We start from the raw sequence: 19,756 nt of genomic DNA on the forward strand, positions 1-19,756 counted from the left end.
ACTTAACATCCGTCTTCATCAGGAGACGGAGGGTGGGGTAAGATGTGCCAGTGGGTAAGATGTGATCTACCAAACTGTGCACATTATTTATGCTAAAATCTGTTTTGTGCATGTCAGAGATAGCATGTAATGTATAAAACCATGTAAATCTCCGGGCTAAAGATAAATGGTTAAATTAAGCTTTTCTCATAAAATGACAGAAATAAAGAGATGCTCAACTAACAGAAAACTTTGCATCCGAGAGCAGGAATAATGTTACATTAACGTCTCATTGATAAACCTGAAACAGGAGCCATACTGACTATTCTGAGTGAGCGCTGGCAAAGAAAAGACAAAAATCATTTCAAACGATTTTACTGCAGAAGAAATAGTTGCAGTCCAACTAGTTAAAAATCATCTTGCATCAGGTGCATAGAGGAAAAAAAAAGTCAATGCTAAAGAGACACCAAATGAATTTTATCCGGACCAGAGCGAAATAGCAAAAATATTTTTATTTTATAAACTGAATAGTGCAAAGAAGCATTTGTTTTGAATATGAATTGTTGAAGACCTTCTGTTATACCACCAATGTCAAATTTCTGAATACTTACATACAATACATATCAAGTATTGATGAACAGTGTCCGTTCTTTTTATACAAAATATGCAGAAAACAGTAGCCTCCTTCACTCACCAAACTTCCTTAAAACGTGGTTTATCATATATTTTATTGTATATTTCATTGTATCTGTTCTGAGAGAGAGGATTTTGAGGTTAAAGGATCTGATATGCAGATTGGATTTCCCAATTAGTGTCTCGACTGCCCTTGTTGATGCCCAGCATAACTTTCATGATACTATTACACTTCTTGTGCTAAATATATTAGATGCACATCATTTACACATCCTCGTACATATAAAACATATAAGCTCAGACAACTGATCACTTGCAAGAGCATGTGAATTTTCACATTAATTGAATTTTCTAGACATTAAACTGACATGGTCCGAATCAGCATTTCACTTGTTATTGCCTCCATAGGATGAAGTGAGTTGTTGTATTCCTCATTTGTAAGTGGCTTTGGATAAAAGCATATGCTAAATGAATAAATGCAAATGTGAATTTAAGCATTTAACAAACACTTTGGTAAATATAGGCATATTTTTTTAATGAGCCTAATGGCACAAGTGGTTTGATTTCTCTTACTGTTTTTAACAGCTTTTAAAAAGCCAACCAACATCACATATCTAGTGAGCACACGGAGAAGACGTCACACATCGCACCAGAAAAGCCCAGCCTGCAGTGTTTTCACAAGCTTATTGAAGGTTGTTCCAAAAATATAAGAAATGCATTTGCAATAGATGTCGAGCGAACGGAAAGTTTCTTGGGGGATTGACAAATATTTTTTTCTTACCATCTTATATTTTTTTCCTTCACCATGTTCCTTTAGGAGCTTATTAGTATGTGCATAACTGCAGATGCATGTTGTTTTGGTTTGTCAGGGTTGGAATCTTTGTCTGACTGACATTTCTCATAATTCTTTCTCACCTCTCAGTGAAGAGCAGTGTTGGGGGAACGCATAACAATTAGAGCGACTTATGTATTCAGATTACTTTATTTCAAGTAACTAGTAAAGACATTACTTTTATAACCTAATGAATTTGCTTGAATTTGTATTTCCTTCAGCCTGAGACTTCTTCATTTCACTTTTGGTGTGAAAGGGTCTTTACATTTGCCAAAAATAGAACATTTGTATTTTTATAAAAAATAAAAAAATAAAAAAGAGCAAGCCCAGCCAAGGTGTGAAAAAGACGTAAATTTTAGGGAGTAACGCATTACTTTTAAAAGTAACTTTCCCCAACACTGCTGAAGAGCCTTATGTTTGTATTTACCACATTTAAAAAGACAAAACCTTTAAAAAAAAAAGACATCAACAAATCCTTTGTGTAACAATTCAGAAACTAGTAGCTGTATTCAAGTAATCAAGTCGCTGTAAATATAGCTTTGTTAAACATCGTTTTTGTTTTTAATAATATTCTTTTGTCAGGCATCACATCAAGTGTGGATACTTTCTCGAATGGTTCAAATTTGCTTTATTTTGCACCCACCCCACCCCACCACCACATAATAATTTACATAATAATACAAAACACTGTATTCCACAATGTATTATTCATAAACACAGCTGATGTTAAATTAAGCAGCAAGCCAACATTAAATTCTCAGGTTTGTTTTCTTAAATTATAGACACATTACATTAACACATTTTAGTTTAGCACGCATTATCACACAATTGAAAAAAAAATGCATCATCATTCACATATATTGGTCACTAAATGTGTCAGTATTTTGCTATTAATCACATCTCAACCGTGTTTCATTTTTGCAAAGACATCTTATTACAGCCGAACTGAAAAACTCCAGAGTCTCTGACGAGCAAAAGAGCTCAAGCCGGTTCCTCACGGATCTTTTCTGTCTGTATTCAGTCCGTCTCTGCCGTCAGAAATTTCCCTGCTACTCAAGTCCTGTATATTCGACATTATCAAATCCCCCAGTTCCATTTGACTGTCTTCCGGTGCATGGGAAGCGAAATCCCCTTCGACTCTCTCCACCTCCTCTTCAGGCTTAATCCCTATAGTGTCAGGGATGATCTCAACCTCGATGTCTGAAGAATCCTCGCTCTCCTTGAACCAAACGCTCTTGTGTCTGTCATCCTTCCTCCTCTCTTTAGCCAGAATGGACTTCACTCTATGCTTATTGGCCTTCCCTTTGGTTTGGACAACTGGACTGTGATGGGAATGGTTGAAACTCGTCTGGAGTCCACAGGATCGGCACTGCCTCAGTCTTTCACGAGGAATCACTCGCACTCTTGCTGCTTGAACCGCATCCAGTCTCCCTTCTCTCAGTTCAGCTCGCCTGGCTCTGGATCTCCCTGTGTCTCCTTCATTTAAGAAACCATCATTGTTGAACTGCATGCTATCTCTCGGTCTTGGCCTGTTAGGGGGCTGAGTAAACTTCAAGCATGACCCTAAACACTGAATGAGGGCAGAGGGTTAATCTCACAATTTCATGAGCTGAATATTACCTGCTGTACTACATGATTACGGCGTTCTTAAGGAACTTTCTCTTAAAGGGGACATATCATGAAAATTTGACTTTTCTCATGTTTAAAGGATTAGTTCACTTTCAAAACATTTTTTGCTGATAATTTACTCACCCCGATGTCATCCAAGATATCCATGTCTTTCTTTCTTCAGTCGAAAAGAAATGAAGGTTTTTGAGGAAAACACTCCAGGATTTTTCTACACAGAATGGACTTCAGTGGCAACCAACTATACCAATGTTCAAAGAATATTCAAATGTCCGTCTCAATGCAGCTTCAAAGTCTCGACACGATCCCAGTCGAGAAATAAGAGTCTTATCTGGCGAAATGATCGGTCATTTTCCAAATTTTTTTTAAATGATATACTTTTTAACCACAAATGCTCGTCGTGTACCATCTCTGAGATGCGCCACGCATTGCGTCATCACGTTGGAAAGGTCACGCGTCACGTCATCTGTCTAAGTTATTTGTCTGTGTACTCCGGTTCAAAAAGGTAGGGAAGGGTGAAAAATGTCATCTCATTTTCTCCTCCAACTTCAAAATCATCCAACATCTTTGTTTTAATTTATTATTATTATTATTTTTATTTTTTTCGTGACCTTTCCAACGTGATGACGTAATACGTGGCGCATCTCAGAGATGGTACAAGACGGGCATTTGTGATTAAAAAGTATATATATATTTTTTTTTAGAAAATGATCGATCGTTTCTCTAGATAAGACTCTTATTTCTCGACTGGGGTCGTGTCGAGACTTTGAAGCTGCATTGAGACGGACATTTGGACCTTCTTTGAACATTGGTATAGTTGGTTGCCATTGAAGTCCATTCTGTGTAGAAAAATCCTGGAATTATTTCCTCAAAAACCTTAATTTATTTTCGACTGAAGAAAGAAAGACATGGATATCTTGGATGACATCGGCGTGAGTAAATTATCAGCAACAAATTTTTTGAAAGTGAACTAATCCTTTAAGACAAGTGCTATAATCGGGTCTCTGATCGGGAACCGGTGCATCTACCAACCCAGAAAACATGAAAAGTGACAACCTAACTTTGTTTTAGTGAGCCTTTCTCTGCAAGCATGTCAAAAGATAAGCCGATCAGATTTCGCTCTCCTTCTGACGTAGGAAGAGGATCTTATCATAATATTTCCGCCCCTTAATCTTCACGTTTACACCCACGGCGACGCCATTTGGTTTTCAGAAGCAACAACAGTGACCAGTTCTAACGTAATGGCAAAAGTTAGAGCAAAACATGCAGATTGTTCTGTCGTTGCTGCACAGATGAGCACTGAACACTATTTGACCAAAACATGTCACAGCTGTCTTATAAAGTCCTCAGGGAACTGTTAACTTGTGTAAAAGTTCAAGTTCATGCAAGTCGATGAGATTAATCAGTGTAACTCCACAACAACTACATAAATGTCTCCACTAACCATTCAGAAACGTCCATGTGCGTCTAAAAGTTAAACTCTTCCTGAGTCTCTCCGTAAGGCTTCACTCGCTACTGGTTATTTCTGAGATTTTGGATGAGTGAGATTCGCCTGTTTTGTTATCGCCGGAGTATCTGAAGCTAGTGTAAAGGATCGGCCTCTTCTGAACGGGGGCGGAGCAGAAGCTCATTTGCATTTAAAGGCTCACACCCAAAAAGGGGCAAATTTGACAAGCTGTAATAAATGATCTGGGGCTGAAATTTCACAGACACATTCTTGTGAAGAGAGGCATAATATGTCACCCTTTAAGCCTCAGTTCTTTTACAAAGTGGACACTCAGAGCTGGACTCACTGAGCTTTGATGAGAAGATGCTGACCTCAGACAACTTGAACGCGTCAGGATTCCCCTTCTTGACACGGGATATCAGATAGCCGATCACAATGAGGCAGAGCACCAGTAAAGCGGCCATTACGAAGCCCAGTAAAGCCATGTCTCCTGCGCGGAAGCTCTCGTCGGGCGACTGGACCCCCGTGGCTGATGTGGAGAAACGTTAGACAGCCATCATGCTGGATAAACATTTCACACTGAGTGGGTTAATTAACATTTTAGATGCAAACTTACATGGTATTACAAGGACAGAGAGAGCAGCTGTCCCTGACTCGCCAGTGGACACGTCCACCGCCCGAAGCTGGCGATGAAACAAACAATTCAAATTCAGATTCTATTTGAAAGATTTTAGCCTTAACATTGACAGAAGTTTGCAACAGCAAAGTGACCGGAAGTCTTTTGGACCTACTTTATATAAAGTGTCTTTAACAACAATGTGCAAACTATGTACATACCCATGCAATACAAATATAATTTATTTATTTATTTATTTACTTAATGTAAGTACATACACTGTAAAAAAAGATTATGACCTCAATAGCAGCAAGTGTTTTCCAATACAACAAAGACATTTTATTTTATTTTTACGTGAGTACATACTGTGCACTGTAAAAAGATTATGCTTTGCAATACAACATAGACATTATTTTATTTTATTTTATATATATTTTATATTTTAGCTAACACTTTATTTTAAGGTGACGTAGTTACACACTACTATGTGTACCTACTATGGTAATAACTGTAAGTTATGCATAATTACAAGTAACTAACCCAAATCAAACCGTAACCGTAACTTTATAGTAAGTACATGTAGTTAATTAATATTACTCAGTACTTATTTGAGTAAGTATGTAAGTATGTCACCATGATATAAAGCCTTACCTGATTATTTTATTTTATATTATTTATTAATTTCGATGCAAGTACACTGTAAAAAAAGATTGTTTTGCAATATAACATATAGCCTACATTTTATTATTTTATTTTATTTATTTATTTATTTTATTTTCATGTAAGTACATTTAAGTGCAAGTTTTTGAAAAACATTATTGAAGTTTGTTTTACAAGAAAACACCATTTTATTCTGTCCACTTTTCTTTGTTGTTGTTGTTTTTACCAGCAATTTCTGAGTGAAACTTGCTTCAAAGTCAATCTTTCACCACACATTTTTCACTATAGTAGTTTGTTAAAGATGCCTAGATAAAAGGGCCAGTCTTTCAATAGCCAGACATGACAAAATCATAAGTGGTAAAAGCTTTGGTAAATGCTGTGCATTCAGTGAGGGTTGACAAAGGAGGACCATTTAACTGTGAAAGTAGAAAGCATCTATCTCAAAATATTGCAAAACATTAAGCAAAATAACTAAACATATTTACTTGCCTGCAAAGCGAAGGAATCGGTCCGAACTGCTTTCTTCAAAAGTATAAACCCATCTGTTGTGATATTGACATAGCTGCTGTATTGCACTTCATATCTTATGTCAGGATTGATTCCCTGAAAAACAAAGGGAGAAACTGCCAATCTCTTATTAAATGGGTTTCATGTTTATGGGTGACTGTTACGGCCTCAGCCTTATGGGTGTTGCCTGTGTGTATTTTTGTGTGTTTATTTCATCTTCTATTTGGGGTTTCTTTCTGAGTGTAGGCTCCGCCCTTGCGCACCTGTGGCCCGTTGCTCTGATGGCTCGTGCTGAGCATATAAGTAGAGTGTGAAGGAGGGTGAGGCACGCGACGGTGAACTCCGTGGGCATCATGATGCCTAGCCGCTGGTTAACTCAAGCTGTGTTCTTTGTATTTTGTGCTACTATTTTGTTTCATTTTGTTAGTGTTTGTTATGTCTGTGTTGACTTTCGTGTAGAGTAAATGTGTGTTTACATGTGGAGAGAGAAAAAAATCGAGAGACGTGAGTTTGTGCAGTCATTTATTAGTCTTAAATGTTTTAAACTGCTCTTTGCCTTGCATCTCCTTTTATGTTGCTGAACCCTTTCGAAACGAGCATTTTAACAACAGGGGTTCGTAACAGTGACCATCATTTTAAACTTAAAACTTAAAACTTACACTTGCGAAGTCTTCATCCCTTGCTCTGACTCTGAAGGGTCTGTTGGTCGTCCTGTCTCTTAGCACCATGTTTTCAGGCCCTGAAGTAATGTAAACATACCCTTCATATCGTTCTTTCTCAAACCTCGGAGGATTTCTGCTCTTTTTCATTACATCAATGGTGACTGAAGTGGTGGCAAACTGATCTCGGTTTAATACCTGGGAAGCCTAGGAAGGACAAATAAAGGAAGGCTGCTGTTATCAAAATTACACAGTGATTCAGCTGTATCTGCTCTCAGGCTCGAGCAGATATTGTGAGGATGCATATGTAGACTAGACTTCTCAAAGTTTTTATAATATGTACAAGAAACTCACCAAAACTAAGAGGGAGATTGGGCCTGCTATATCTGCTGGTTTCAGCATGGATATGTTGCCGGAGTTCTCATCAATCTGAAATATGTTGTCTTCATTTCCTAGGCAGTTACAGAAATGATAGCTTGTGCAGTTCATGTTGAAAATTGAGGGGCAACAGTTATTTTAGGAAAAATGGTTTACTACCTCGAACAATTTTATAGCTTATCTCTTCATTTCTGCTTTTATCTCCATCTCTGGCATACACTGGACCTGGCTGCAATTGCAAGGCTCCCTCCTGGAAATATACATGTTGTATGGATAATTCTGAAATACAGCATTACATTTATTAACCATGGTCATAATATAAATGAAAATGTACCTGCTTCTCTGTTAAGTTCACCCTGCCCCTGTAGCCGAGGCTCAGGCAGATTTTGGCATTACCAATGGTTACTCTTGTACATGGTTGAAACCACGGAGGACGGTTATCAATGTCTATAATATTGACGGTGATGGTTGCTGTAGCTGTGAAGGAGCGTTCACTCGGTTGTGATGGCATTGGAGTATGTTGCGATGGCAGTGGAGTATCCTGATAGAGTCAAGACTTGTTCGTGTTAAACGTGAGATCAGGAGAGAACTTTTAACGCATTCAAATTCAAATTAATTTCACATACCTGTGCATACAAGATCATTTTCACCTGTTGGATGACATCGTAATCTAAAACTTTGTTCACAAGGATGTTTGGTGTATACATGGTCTCAAGTCTGAAGTATCTGTTCTGTAAAGAAACGGCCAAATTAAAGTAATGGTTCAAGCAAAAATGTCATTAAAGCCAGGTGCACAGTGTACAATTTACAATAGTCCTTTACGATTGTTGCTTGTTGTCAGTGTAACATTTAAAGTCCAAAGATGATGAACATAGGTAAAGTAGTTTAAAATAACAGAGTAGTTTAATAAATAAAGCAACACAGATCATCCAAAGGGATCAAGCACAACGCTGCACAAACAATACCGGACACTGAAGGCAGTGAGGAACTTAAATACAAAATGATAATGAACACAAATAAGAACAGGTGTGATGATCAAATAAATGAGTATGGCAACTAAGGGCTGGTGGGAACAGAGGAACAAAAGAAATAGGTAACTAAGGAAAACAAACTTAAAAAGTCCATGTAAACGAAAGTAAAGACAGACAGAATGCACATTTAAAACAACCATAGCTGACTAAAGTGCTTGACAATATCAGGGTACACAAACAAATAAACAACAAACACAATAGAAAATGTCTCATCTTGAAACGAAAGCTAAGGAATCTAAGGGGTCTTAAGCAACAACTTTAAAAAATCAGCAGTCCGAGCTGTTCTTTTATGAACAGGTAGACTGTTCCAGAGTTTAGGAGCAGCCACTGAGAAGGCTCGGTCACCATTATTTTTTAACCTGGATTTTAGAACCCCCCTCCCCCAAAAGACGCCTCCTCGCGCCGTAACTGATGATATGAGGGAGGGAAGGTGGAGGCTCTGGAGGTGGACGAGGTGCCGTCGCAGATCAGGAGGCAGGGAGGGATGCTGGCAGAAAAAAACAGGATGGAGTTGACGGTGGAAGGTCCCATGGAGGAGCGGACAGCTGATAAGAGCTCAGAGTGACCCAGGAGACAGCCAGGAGGAAGATGACCCACTGCAGACCTGATGGAGGGAGGAGCCAAGGTGGAAACTTGAGCTTAAACAACAGCAGTGATGCTGGGAGATGTGGAGGCCCAGGAGGAGCCTGATGGACCGAGAGACCAGGCGACATTGTTGGACCAGGAGACCAAGGCGGAGACGTGGTGATGAGTGGCCGAGGTGGAGCCTGGGTGCCTGAGGACTGAGGCGACAATGGTGTGAGTGACAGAGGCGGAGCCGGAGGGAAGGAGGAGCCTGACGGAGCCGTAGCGGTGGAGGAATGAGGCGCAGCCGAAGGTCCGGAAGGTAGAGTGACAACAGTCCAAGGTGGAGCCGGAAGGACAATGGTCCCAGTTGGAGCCAGAGCGTAGCCGAGGTGGAGCTGATGGAGGGAGGAGGCAAGGTGTAGCTGGAAGGATGATGGTCCCAGGTGGAGCCGAGGGGGCGTGGAGCCTGGGCGTAGCCGAGGTGGAGCTGATGGAGGGAGGAACCAAGGTAGAGCCAGAAGGACGATGGTCCCAGATGGAGCCGAGGGGGCGTGGAGCCTGGGTGTAGCCGAGGTGGAGCTGATGGACGGAGGAGCCAAGGTAGAGCCAGAGGGACGATGGTCCCAGGTGGAGCCTAGGGGGCGAGGAGCCAGGGCGTAGCCGAGGTGGAGCTGATGGAGGGAGGAGCCAAGGTGGAGCCGGAAGGACGATGGTCCCAGGTGGAGCCGAGGGGGCGTGGAACCAGGGCGTAGCCGAGGTGGAGCTGATGGAGGGAGGAGCCAAGGTGGAGCCAGAAGGACAATGGTTCCAGGTGCAGCCGAGGGGGCGTGGAGCCAGGGCGTAGCCGAGGTGGAGCTGATAGAGGGAGGAGCCAAGGTGGAGCCGGAAGGACAATGGTCCCAGGTGGAGCCGAGGGGGTGAGGAGCCAGGGCGTAGCCAAGGTGGAGCTGATGGAGGGAGGAGCCAAGGTAGAGCCGGAAGGACGATGGTCCCAGGTGGAGCCGGGGGGGCGTGGAGCCAGGGCGTAGCCGAGGTGGAGCTGATGGAGGGAGGAGCCAAGGTGGAGCCGGAAGAACAGTGGTCCCAGGTGCAGCCGAGGGGGGGTGGAGTCAGGGCGTAGCCGAGGTGGAGCTGATGGAGGGCGGAGCCAAGGTGAAGCCGGAAGGATGATGATCCCAGGTGGAGTCGAGGTGGAGCTGAGAAAACCCCAATATGGATCTGGGATAGATGGCGGAGCCAACAGGGGAGCCGAAGGGCTGAAGGAATGGCTGGCTTCAGTGGAGCAGGCAGGAGAGGAATGCTGGGTGTAAACATCAGTGGCATAGAACAGGTGCTGGGTGAGGAAACAGGCTTGGTGTTGGACAGGACTAGTGGCGACAAAGACAACTCTGTGCTGGACGGGACCAACGGCGATGAAGAACACTCTGTGATGGATGGGACCTCTAGAGGCAGAAGAGGTTCATGGGTGGGTATCAGGGTGAGAAGCGCTACCTCTGTCTCCCAGTATATCAGCCACAAATATTCCCACTGGCATGGATGTCTCAGACAGGTAAATCATGGCCAAAATCATACAGTGTAAACCCAGCTTTACTCATACTGATATTGTGCCAAACCAATAGCTCTAAATTCTCATTCAAGCTTGCACATTTTTAAACATAAATGTTGGAATTGGTCACAAGCCATATAAGAGCCAATGGGATTTTCCATCATTGGAATCAGACCTGACATTAAGCATCTTGAAGGACGATGTTTGATTTTCAGCTATTAATTACTTAATGGGATGGTTTAACCAAAAATGAAAATTCAGCCATCAATCACTCACTCTCATGCCATCCAAATCCACAAGACTTTCATTCATCTTTGAAACCTTCTGTACCTCCATTAAAGATCCATTCACCCCAAACCTTGACGCTTCAAAAAGTTCATAATTTATATGAAGCGAGCAGTTTAATCCAAGTCTTCTGAAGTGACACAATCACTTTATATGATGAACAGAGTTAGACTTTTATTCACATATAAACATTGATCAACGCACATATTGTACATAGAGCACATGGTAAATGGTCATGTGGCGAGTAGGACAAGTGGTTACTGATTACTGATGAGCGTCACCTGTGTGACACACCGGTCTCATATCTCTCACAGAGGAACGGAAGCATAAAAGGAGGAGCGACGACAGTGAAGGACGAGAGAGGACAGGCCTGGATTTATGTTGTGTTTTTTTTTTTTTTCTGTTTTATTATATGTGGCAGCAGTCGTCCGTGAGGGACTGCTGCCTTTACTTTCATTTTGTATTTGCTTATTTTATTATTAAAGTCTGTGAACGTTCGCCGGTTCCTGCCTCCTTCTTCCCATAACAAGTAACTTTGCTACAGGTCACTCTACCGAAACTAATTGGTTCTGGCTCCTCATTCATAATAGGTGATTGTGTCTCTTGAGAAGACTTGCATTAAACTGCTCTGTTTGCTCATTATGAACCTATTATATCATTATAAACATTTTAAAGCTGATCACTGAAGCTGGGTGATCAGAAGCTGAACTTTTGGGTGAAATAGACTTTCAATGGAGGGACAGAAATCTCTCAGATGTCTTTAAAAATATCTTCATTTGTGTTTTGAAGATAAATGAAAGTCTTACGAGTTTGGAACGACATGAGGGTGAGTAACTAACAACATTTACATTTTTTGCAGACACTTTTATCCAAAGCGACTTACATTGCATTTCAAGGTACACATTTACATTCTTAGCAGTTCTTGCTTTCCCTGGGAATCAAACCCATGACCTTGACGTTGCAAGCACCAACGCTCTACTGTTTGAGCTACAGGAAAGCTGTGTTTTCATAGAGATCATATGACTTCGGAAGACTTGTAATATCACACTAGTCACATTTATAATGCATTTGCGGTTCTGTTTTGTCTTTTTTGAGCTTAACAGCCCTTGGTTCTTTTGCTATATGAAAAAGAGCAGCTTGGACATTCTGCTAAACTTCTCCTGTTGTGGTCTACAGAAGAAAGAAACTCATGTGGGTTTGAAACAACATGAGTATAAGTGAATGTCTGACTTATTTTTAGGTGTAGGCTACTATTCGTGAATTTTTAAAAATCTAGATGAAAGCAATTGGTTACTTACCAAAGTTGGTTCTATAGAATAATACAGAACCTCAGAATCATCATCGATTGCTTCAATCAGGCCAATGCTGGTATTAACTGGTGTGAGCTGTGCAATACACACACAATGTAACATTTATGGACTAGAATGACAACATCCTTACATTGAAAGTTGGTCTAGAAACTGTTTGCTGTCTGACTTAACTTATAATGTGCGTTAACTGTGATTTTTAAACTCAACCCTGAATATTTGAAATTTTTGCTAGATCAGAATGTCGATTAAGCCACAAAGTTGAACACTTGCTCTAAAATTCAGACAGTACAAATGTTGTTCCAGGACCAACTTACTAGGACAAATGTTGAACAGCATGCTCTCACCTCATTTACGTTAAGTGTATACTCGCTCTGGCCAAATGATGGAGTGTTGTCATTGATATTCTCAACACGAACAATCACAATCAGAGTGATCTGTAGATAAAATGTACAAATTAATATAAAAAGGTCAAAACTACAGATGTAACAGCTGACTTCATCTTTAAATAAAAATAACAGAGAAAAACTATTATAACAATCTGCAATATACGATAACAGTGACCCCCAAAATAATTGGGACACTAAAAATGCATAGATGTCTTCGCATTAAAAATATTTTAAAAAAATGGAACTAAAGTGACTAACGGGTATTTAATGGTAGGAATAAAGTGTTAATCGGGTAGGGGTAGGGGTAGGGGAAGGTGTCGGGAGAGATTTGTCCCAATAAGGCAGCATCCATTTAATGATTTAAATAAATATAATAATTTACACTCAATATGTTGTTATTATTGCATACTGTTTTATACTACAATACACTGAGGGTAAATACAGTAGTCAACATTTGAAGTGGATCAAAAAAGTTCATCAAAGTTGTCCTAAGACAAGAACGTGTATTGTTCAAAATTCATGTATAACTTTGATGAAAGGTTTTGATCCACTTCAAATGTTGACTAGTATCTGCCAGCCAAGTATAAATGACATCTAAATACTTTTAACACTTTTAACACTGCTCTTTTCACTTGTTTGCACAGAGCAAATAGTCTCTGCCTTTTTTTTTTTTACATTCATCTGCATAGAATTAATTTACTTGTAATTGTACTTGTGAGTAACTTACACTTCTGTAGCCAGTTTTATTACACCGGACCTGGACAGTTAGCTCCTCAGGACTTGAAAGTGTCTGGAAAACAGGTTAATATCAACTGAAGTTAGGATCAGACTGCTGTGATCGTTCATTGTGCATTTTCATCGTGTTTAACCAAAGTCATATTAACTTAAGATCAGTCAAACTGGTATGTGGAGGATGGCAGCTGGTTTGTTGTCGGCCCAGTTTGGTCCACCACCAGGTTTAAACCAAGTCCACTGGCTGGTAATTTGTCTGATTAACCATCATCTAAACCAGCTTGGATCAGATAGTGACCACGAATGAAAGCTAGAAACCATGCTGCCATCATAAAGGGATGGTTTGGAGTAAAATCAACCTAGGGTCCTTTGCACCATGACCTCGAGCCAAACACCCCCCCCAGGACTTTTACGGGCTTTTCCGGGCTTTTCCCTAAATACTGAAGTGACCTCGACGTAAGGGTTAGCGGTAGCATTAGCCATCAGGCAAGTGTTATTTAAATAAACTCCTGATGTACTACTGTAGAAGTTTGGTGCCATTCTGGGCATTATTAGAGGGGTAATTTACGAGATACATCATAGGATCCATTAGCGCCTGCACTAAGCCATACGGCTGATATCTTTAAATGAGCTCTAACTTTAATAATGTTCAACCAAGGGGAAAAAAGGCTTCTGGGGGGTGTTTGGCTCGAGGTCATGGTGCAAAGGACCCTAGGTTGATTTTACTCTGAACCATCCCTTTAACACTGCAAAAAAAGTTTTTCTTGCTTAGTATTTTTGTCTTGCTTTTCATTAAAAAAAAAAGATCTAAAAATTCTTATTTCAAGATACATTTACTTGAGAAGCAAAATTATTTTTATATTAAAATATTAAGATATTAAATAATTTGTGCTTAAAACAAGAAAAACAAAATCTGACAGTGGGGTCAGAAAAATAATAAAATATTTTTTTGACCCCACTGCCAGATATTATTTTCTTGTTTCAAGCACAAACTTAATTTGGATTATTATTTTTTTCTCCAGAAAACAAGACTTAATATCTTTATTAAGTTAAGTTATTTAAGTTATTTTGCATCGCAAGTAAATGTATCTTGATTTATGAATGTTTAGATATTTGTACTGGGGAAAAAAAGACAAAAAATACTGAGGAAACAAATAATTGTTTGCAGTGAAGTAGGTTTTAACTGGCTTTTCCAGCAGGATCATCATAGTCTTGTTACTCAAATTGCGCACAAGATAATGGAAAGTCATGAAATAAACATACTTCAAAGTCCAGGCCTTTCTTTGCTATCAGTTCTGAACCTCTCAGATAGAATGCGTTTCCAGGATTCTCTGTGAGATTCAGCGTTACATCCTTTGTTGTTGTGTTAATATGGACAACAACTGTGTCATCTGTGTTGTTCTCTTTAATCGTCACAGGCCCTGAAGGGACTGTACAAACTGCAGAGAGAAAACAAATATTACCATTTGGCCCAACTTTATATTAAGTGGTGCTTCACCTCTGGCAAAATGGGCCTATACAGTAGAAAGGTGAATATATTTATTTATTTATTTTTAATTGGTGCTGAAGAAGGCTGTTTCTTCCCTTTTTCCAAATTGGTATGAACACTTCAACACCCATAATGCACTGGGCATGTTGCCATCCAAGGCCACTCCCACCAGCACGCTATAATACGCTCACGGACTCAAATAACGCCTTTTCTTTAGGAGGAAATACTTCTTAGCAAACTTTTAGTCACAATGGTATCGACTTGTTCCCGGGTGCAAGAATTCAAAGAATGAACGTTTAGCGGAAGTGGGTAACTTTCGGTTTCCAGTGACGGATCTGGCGCGTTGAAGGCATTGGCTAAAGGATGCAAAGAATCATAAATACTGAGAGAATTACGCGACGGGAAATCTGAAAAACCTCCATGTTTGTAGTCAGCATTTCAGACAAACTGGATATCAGCGAACATAAGTGTTTTAGGCCAAACGGAGGGGAAGAACTGAAAGACATGGAGCTGTCAAAAGTAAATGTGAATTGGGTAACACAGAGAACAAGTAAACATTCTTCATTTACATACTGACAATAGAAACTGTGTTGAAAACACACTAACATTTAAATTATTCATTTGATACAGTGCAATTATATATACATAAAAGTACAGTACATTGTAATTACATTCCACCAAACCTGTCCTAACCTTATCCACCTCAATAGCAATACGACATCAACACAATGCGTTACAATTATTATTATTAATTTTGATGTATGCACATAGGTAAAGACACCAAATATAAAGTGTGACCCATTTTAAGGGGCAGTTTGTTTGATGACACAATGAGTGTAAGAAAGTATTTTGAACATTAGACATATTTCCAACCTCTACATTCTCTACATCCACTGACAATGAACAGACATGGCGTCTTTTTATTGCCACTGCCTGAGCTTAAATCACTTGAATTCAGGTTGATCGGGACACTCAATGGCAAGAAGTGTCCCAATCACCCCAAATTCACCCCTACATCATACGAAATACCCACAGAGAGAGACTGATACATGTTACACCGACACAATAGTGTTGCTGATGACAGTTCACCAAATAGCCTATTTCAATCTAATATCTGAAACAAGAGTTACTTACTTTTCTCAGCCAAGCAGATTATGGGAAGGAGTAATGCAAATACACAGCCGAAGATGGTCGATGTGGATTTACGCTTAAATTGCATGTTCATTTCCTAGTTTCTGATGCACACAAATAAGTATGGAGGACTATGAGACCGTGGCACCAGCTGGTACTTCTCCACATAAAGCATTGACTGTGTTTCTCGATGAGTGGGAGTCGACTCCAGTCGCAATGTTTGTGACTTCATCTTACGGTCATATATTGCCTAAAGAGCTTGCCAGCAGTCGACTGCTCCCTCCCACCCAAATACTTGCATCTGTTTTTCAGGGGTCATTTTGTATTTGTCCAAGTATTCCACTGCTGTGTGAAATCTGATAATGTGAAACATGCTAAAATTACTTTGTGAGTCTAGCCTGATGACCAGGACTGGATGCATAAAAATGAATGCTATCTGTTAAATAAATTACAGAATAAATATGGTGACAAATATAATAACATTTGGTAACACTTTAGACATTCTAGTACTAACTATAAGTAACTTTGCAACTACATGTCAACTAGCAGTCATTATCAGTAGACTGTCTGCTTAATTTCTGCTAACATTTTATTTTGATGCTTCTCAACAGACATTATACTGACTATAAGTAACTTTGAATCCGAACCTGAAACTAATTGTCTGCTAATACTAAGTTAGTTGACATGTAGTTAAAGTTACTTATAGTTAATAGGCTCTCTAAAGTGAACCATTGAAATAAAGTGTACTCTAAAATCTAAATAATAACTAGATAAAAAAAAAGGTTTTTCAAGACAAATTTTGAAGTTGGCTTGAGAAAGCCTAACCAGAATTTTTTAAAAGCTTGTAGTTTAAAGGTTTTCAGACAGACAGACAGACAGACAGACAGGTAGGTAGGTAGGTAGGTAGGTAGGTAGGTAGATAGATAGATAGATAGATAGATAGATAGATAGATAGATAGATAGATAGATAGATAGATAGATAGATAGATAGATAGATAGATAGATAGATAGATAGCATGTTGCTAACATGATTTAACATGTTGTTAGTGAGATTTAACACATTGCTAGCAAGTTGGTAGCATGATTTAGCATGTTTGCATGATTTAACATGTTGCTAAAATGATTTAACAAGGTGCTAACAAGACTTAACACCGTGCTAGCATGATTTAGCACATTGTTAGTTTGTTGCTACTAATTCTATATTGCAGTTATTTTCCATATTAGATAAATATTAAGTCTGCTCTTTAAAACAAAGAAAATGAGGATGGTTATAGTATGCAACAACAGAGGGCTCTGTGACTGCAGTGTGTGCATGTCAAAAGATTAAATCCGATTTGAAGCTTGTGATATATAAACACACACATTACTTTATTTAGTGTTCATGTATAAGTGTCCATGTAATGTGGCAAAGCTAGTAACATTATCCAGCTCAATTCAGTTCAGATTTTGTTCTCATTAAATAGTGTCAGAAGAGTTAAATCGATGAGCTACAGTTTTTAAACCCCAACAACTATCATCGATCATTGCTGCATTACATCTTTAAAGCTGCAGTCTGTAACTTTTTTTGTGTTCAAAATGTACTAAATTTATATAATAAGCGAGTAGCCTACATCATGAATCCATTTTCTGAATGCAGTTCTGTTTATTAACCGCCAGAGCACCGAAAGTTACGGACTGCAGCTTTAAGTGTAGTGGTTTTGATTTCAGATTATATGATGTGTGAAAGTTCTGGCCAGACTTGTGTGTCATAATGTGTGCTACTGATCACTGACCAAGTCTGAGAGCGAGAGTACACACTCTCTTTATGCAGTGCGCTGTTTATTTTAGCCTATTTGTTTGTAGTATTTAATTAATTTCCTTGAAAATATTTTCCCTCCCTCCCAGCCAATCAGAGCTCTTCTCTGCCACATGCGACCGTGACATCCACTGGTATAATACATGTTTGTAGAGCCCCCCCTCCACCACCCAACTGCTTCTTTGTGTGGGAACAACAGCAACACAGTCACATGAAGCAGACACATTGTGCAGCCAGATGTAGATGTACACAGATGTACACACACACATGTAGATGTGTGTTCCTGTCATGGACTCGCTTAAGCAGGCCTCGAACAGCTGAGCCGTAGGATGCATTGTTCAGCAAAACAATCTCAGCATTTCTCTACACTCTTAGAAAAGTTCTATTTAGAACTCTAGGGTTCTTGACTCCATTTATGCCAAAAAAGGTTCTATAAGGAGAAATGTCTGTAACACTTTAGAATACTGTTTCTTAATGCATAATTAATAAGGAATTACTGAAGAACTAATAGGTAATTCTTTATTAACACTTAAAGGTAGGGTAGGTAGGATTTTTATAAAAAACTTTTTTTCAAATTTGTTTAAACTGTCTTTATATACCAATACATAATTAAAATGTAAGTGCTCTGAAAAAGAGAGTTTAAAAATCGAGTGACTGTAGACCTTTTAATCTGCAATAAACACAGCTCATTATTTCCATCCGGGACGAAACAATTGATTAGTTTGGGCGACTGTCACTCACTCTCGCAACCAAGGCTACCACCACTGTTGCTAGATCTGCCCATATGCGCAAGAGGGAGTGCAAGAGAGGCGCGGAACCTACGAAGAGTAAAATTATGGCAGAGAAAGAGCATTCAAAATTCAAAGCACCTGCATATGCAGTCAGCGAAGGCAAACAAGGCAAAAACTACTTCCTCGGACCCTGGTTGCCCGCACTCTTGAACCTCCTCTGCTTCGCCCTCGACCCCGGACCTGTCCTCGAACTGACGATGCGGTACTTGTCACCGGAGTGTAACGTTAGTCCTCATCAGAGTCAACAATGCTTTCGTCATGTAAACTCTTACATGCAAAACACTGTATATGTTATGACTCTTACACGAAATTCACCTTCATCACAGTTTAACTGATGGTAATGGAAAAATGTGTATCAATGCAACCTGTTTTTAGCTTTGCCTTATAAATATAGCTCGTTACCTATAGCCTAAATATAGCTCGTTACCGAATCAAACAAAATATATTTTAAACTTTACCAGTATTGATATGCTAGCTTGATAGTGAGTACTAAAGTTAGGTATTTTATTACATGTGATTCTGACATGATGTCACTGCATGCACTGCGCTCCTTCCTCTGCACTCGTCTCGCGCGTTCATGTGTTTTGGGGGCGTGGCTTTGGAAGGAGCCCAGAAGGGAGGGGGTGGAGTGAATGGAAATAATTAGCTGTGTTTACAACAGTCGTGAGAGGTCTACAGACACTCGATTTTTATACTCTCTTTTTCAGAGTACTTATATTTTAATTATGTATTGGTATATAAAGACAGTTTAAACAAATTTGGAATGCTTTTTTTTTTAGAAAAATCATACCTACCCTACCTTTAAGTCACTATACTGTTATAACTACTAAGGAAGATGTGTTAACTAATCAGTGTGTAATAGAATTTTATGATTGTGTTAAGTATCCATTAGTTAATCAATAACTAATGAATTCTGTCATATGTCCTGAACTACTATTAATGATCTACTAAGTAAGGTTCAAGAAAAATAACTATAAAGTAACTACTAATGAACAGTCTAAACAGTAGTCACTACAATAATCCGGGTTTTTTTTTTTTTTTTTTTGGTGGATGAAGGACACAAATCAAGTACTTGAGTAAAAGTACAGATACCCCAATAAAATATTACTCCAGTAAAATTATAATTAGGCCTATTCATTTTTTCAAAATTACCTTAGTAAAAGTACAAAGGTAATTAATTTTTAAATTACTTAAAAAGTAAAAAGCACTGATCAATGTTTTTTTCTTCTTTTTTTCTAGACAGTTTTAGTCATTCTTCAGCACTAATAAGAAAGATAAGTGCAGACATTTAGCCTACCTATAGGCTATATATTGATATGCAAATGAGCAAACTTTTTATTTCATTAGCAAAACTTA

General features: G+C 39.2%; 1 protein-coding gene across 6 annotated transcripts; it reads right to left on the reverse strand.

The window, feature by feature from the left end:
• Positions 1 to 1,218: 1,218 nt before the first annotated feature.
• Positions 1,219 to 15,973, reverse strand: cdhr5a (cadherin-related family member 5a). Of its 6 annotated transcripts, none has more exons than XM_084108617.1 (14): positions 15,818 to 15,973; positions 14,458 to 14,633; positions 13,190 to 13,252; positions 12,421 to 12,510; positions 12,065 to 12,151; positions 7,964 to 8,068; positions 7,672 to 7,878; positions 7,497 to 7,587; positions 7,314 to 7,411; positions 6,960 to 7,166; positions 6,283 to 6,396; positions 5,134 to 5,200; positions 4,889 to 5,046; positions 1,219 to 2,984 (listed from the first exon to the last, which is right to left on the reverse strand). In XM_084108617.1, the coding sequence occupies exons 1-14, from the start codon at positions 15,906 to 15,908 to the stop codon at positions 2,439 to 2,441; spliced, it is 2,100 nt and encodes a 699-aa protein (XP_083964743.1). In that variant the 5' UTR covers positions 15,909 to 15,973; the 3' UTR covers positions 1,219 to 2,438. The 6 variants fall into 6 exon arrangements, with proteins under 6 accessions (XP_083964743.1, XP_083964742.1, XP_083964744.1 ...); XM_084108616.1 differs by having other exon boundaries at positions 1,220 to 3,014; XM_084108618.1 differs by having other exon boundaries at positions 1,220 to 2,920; positions 4,864 to 5,046.
• Positions 15,974 to 19,756: the final 3,783 nt, after the last annotated feature.

Source organism: Abramis brama (assembly GCF_963993115.1).
Source record: "Abramis brama genome assembly, chromosome: 3".
Lineage (NCBI taxonomy): Eukaryota > Metazoa > Chordata > Actinopteri > Cypriniformes > Leuciscidae > Abramis > Abramis brama.

Coding starts and splice junctions, on each gene's coding strand:
- cdhr5a (XM_084108616.1), bottom strand. CDS start 15,908: ATGAACATGCAATTTAAGCGTAAATCCACATCGACCATCTTCGGCTGT. Junction 12,511..13,189: donor ATAAAACTGGCTACAGAAGT/GTAAGTTACTCA, acceptor TTTTATCTACAG/ATCACTCTGATTGTGATTGT. Junction 6,397..6,959: donor GGGATGAAGACTTCGCAAGT/GTAAGTTTTAAG, acceptor TTTGTTTTTCAG/GGAATCAATCCTGACATAAG.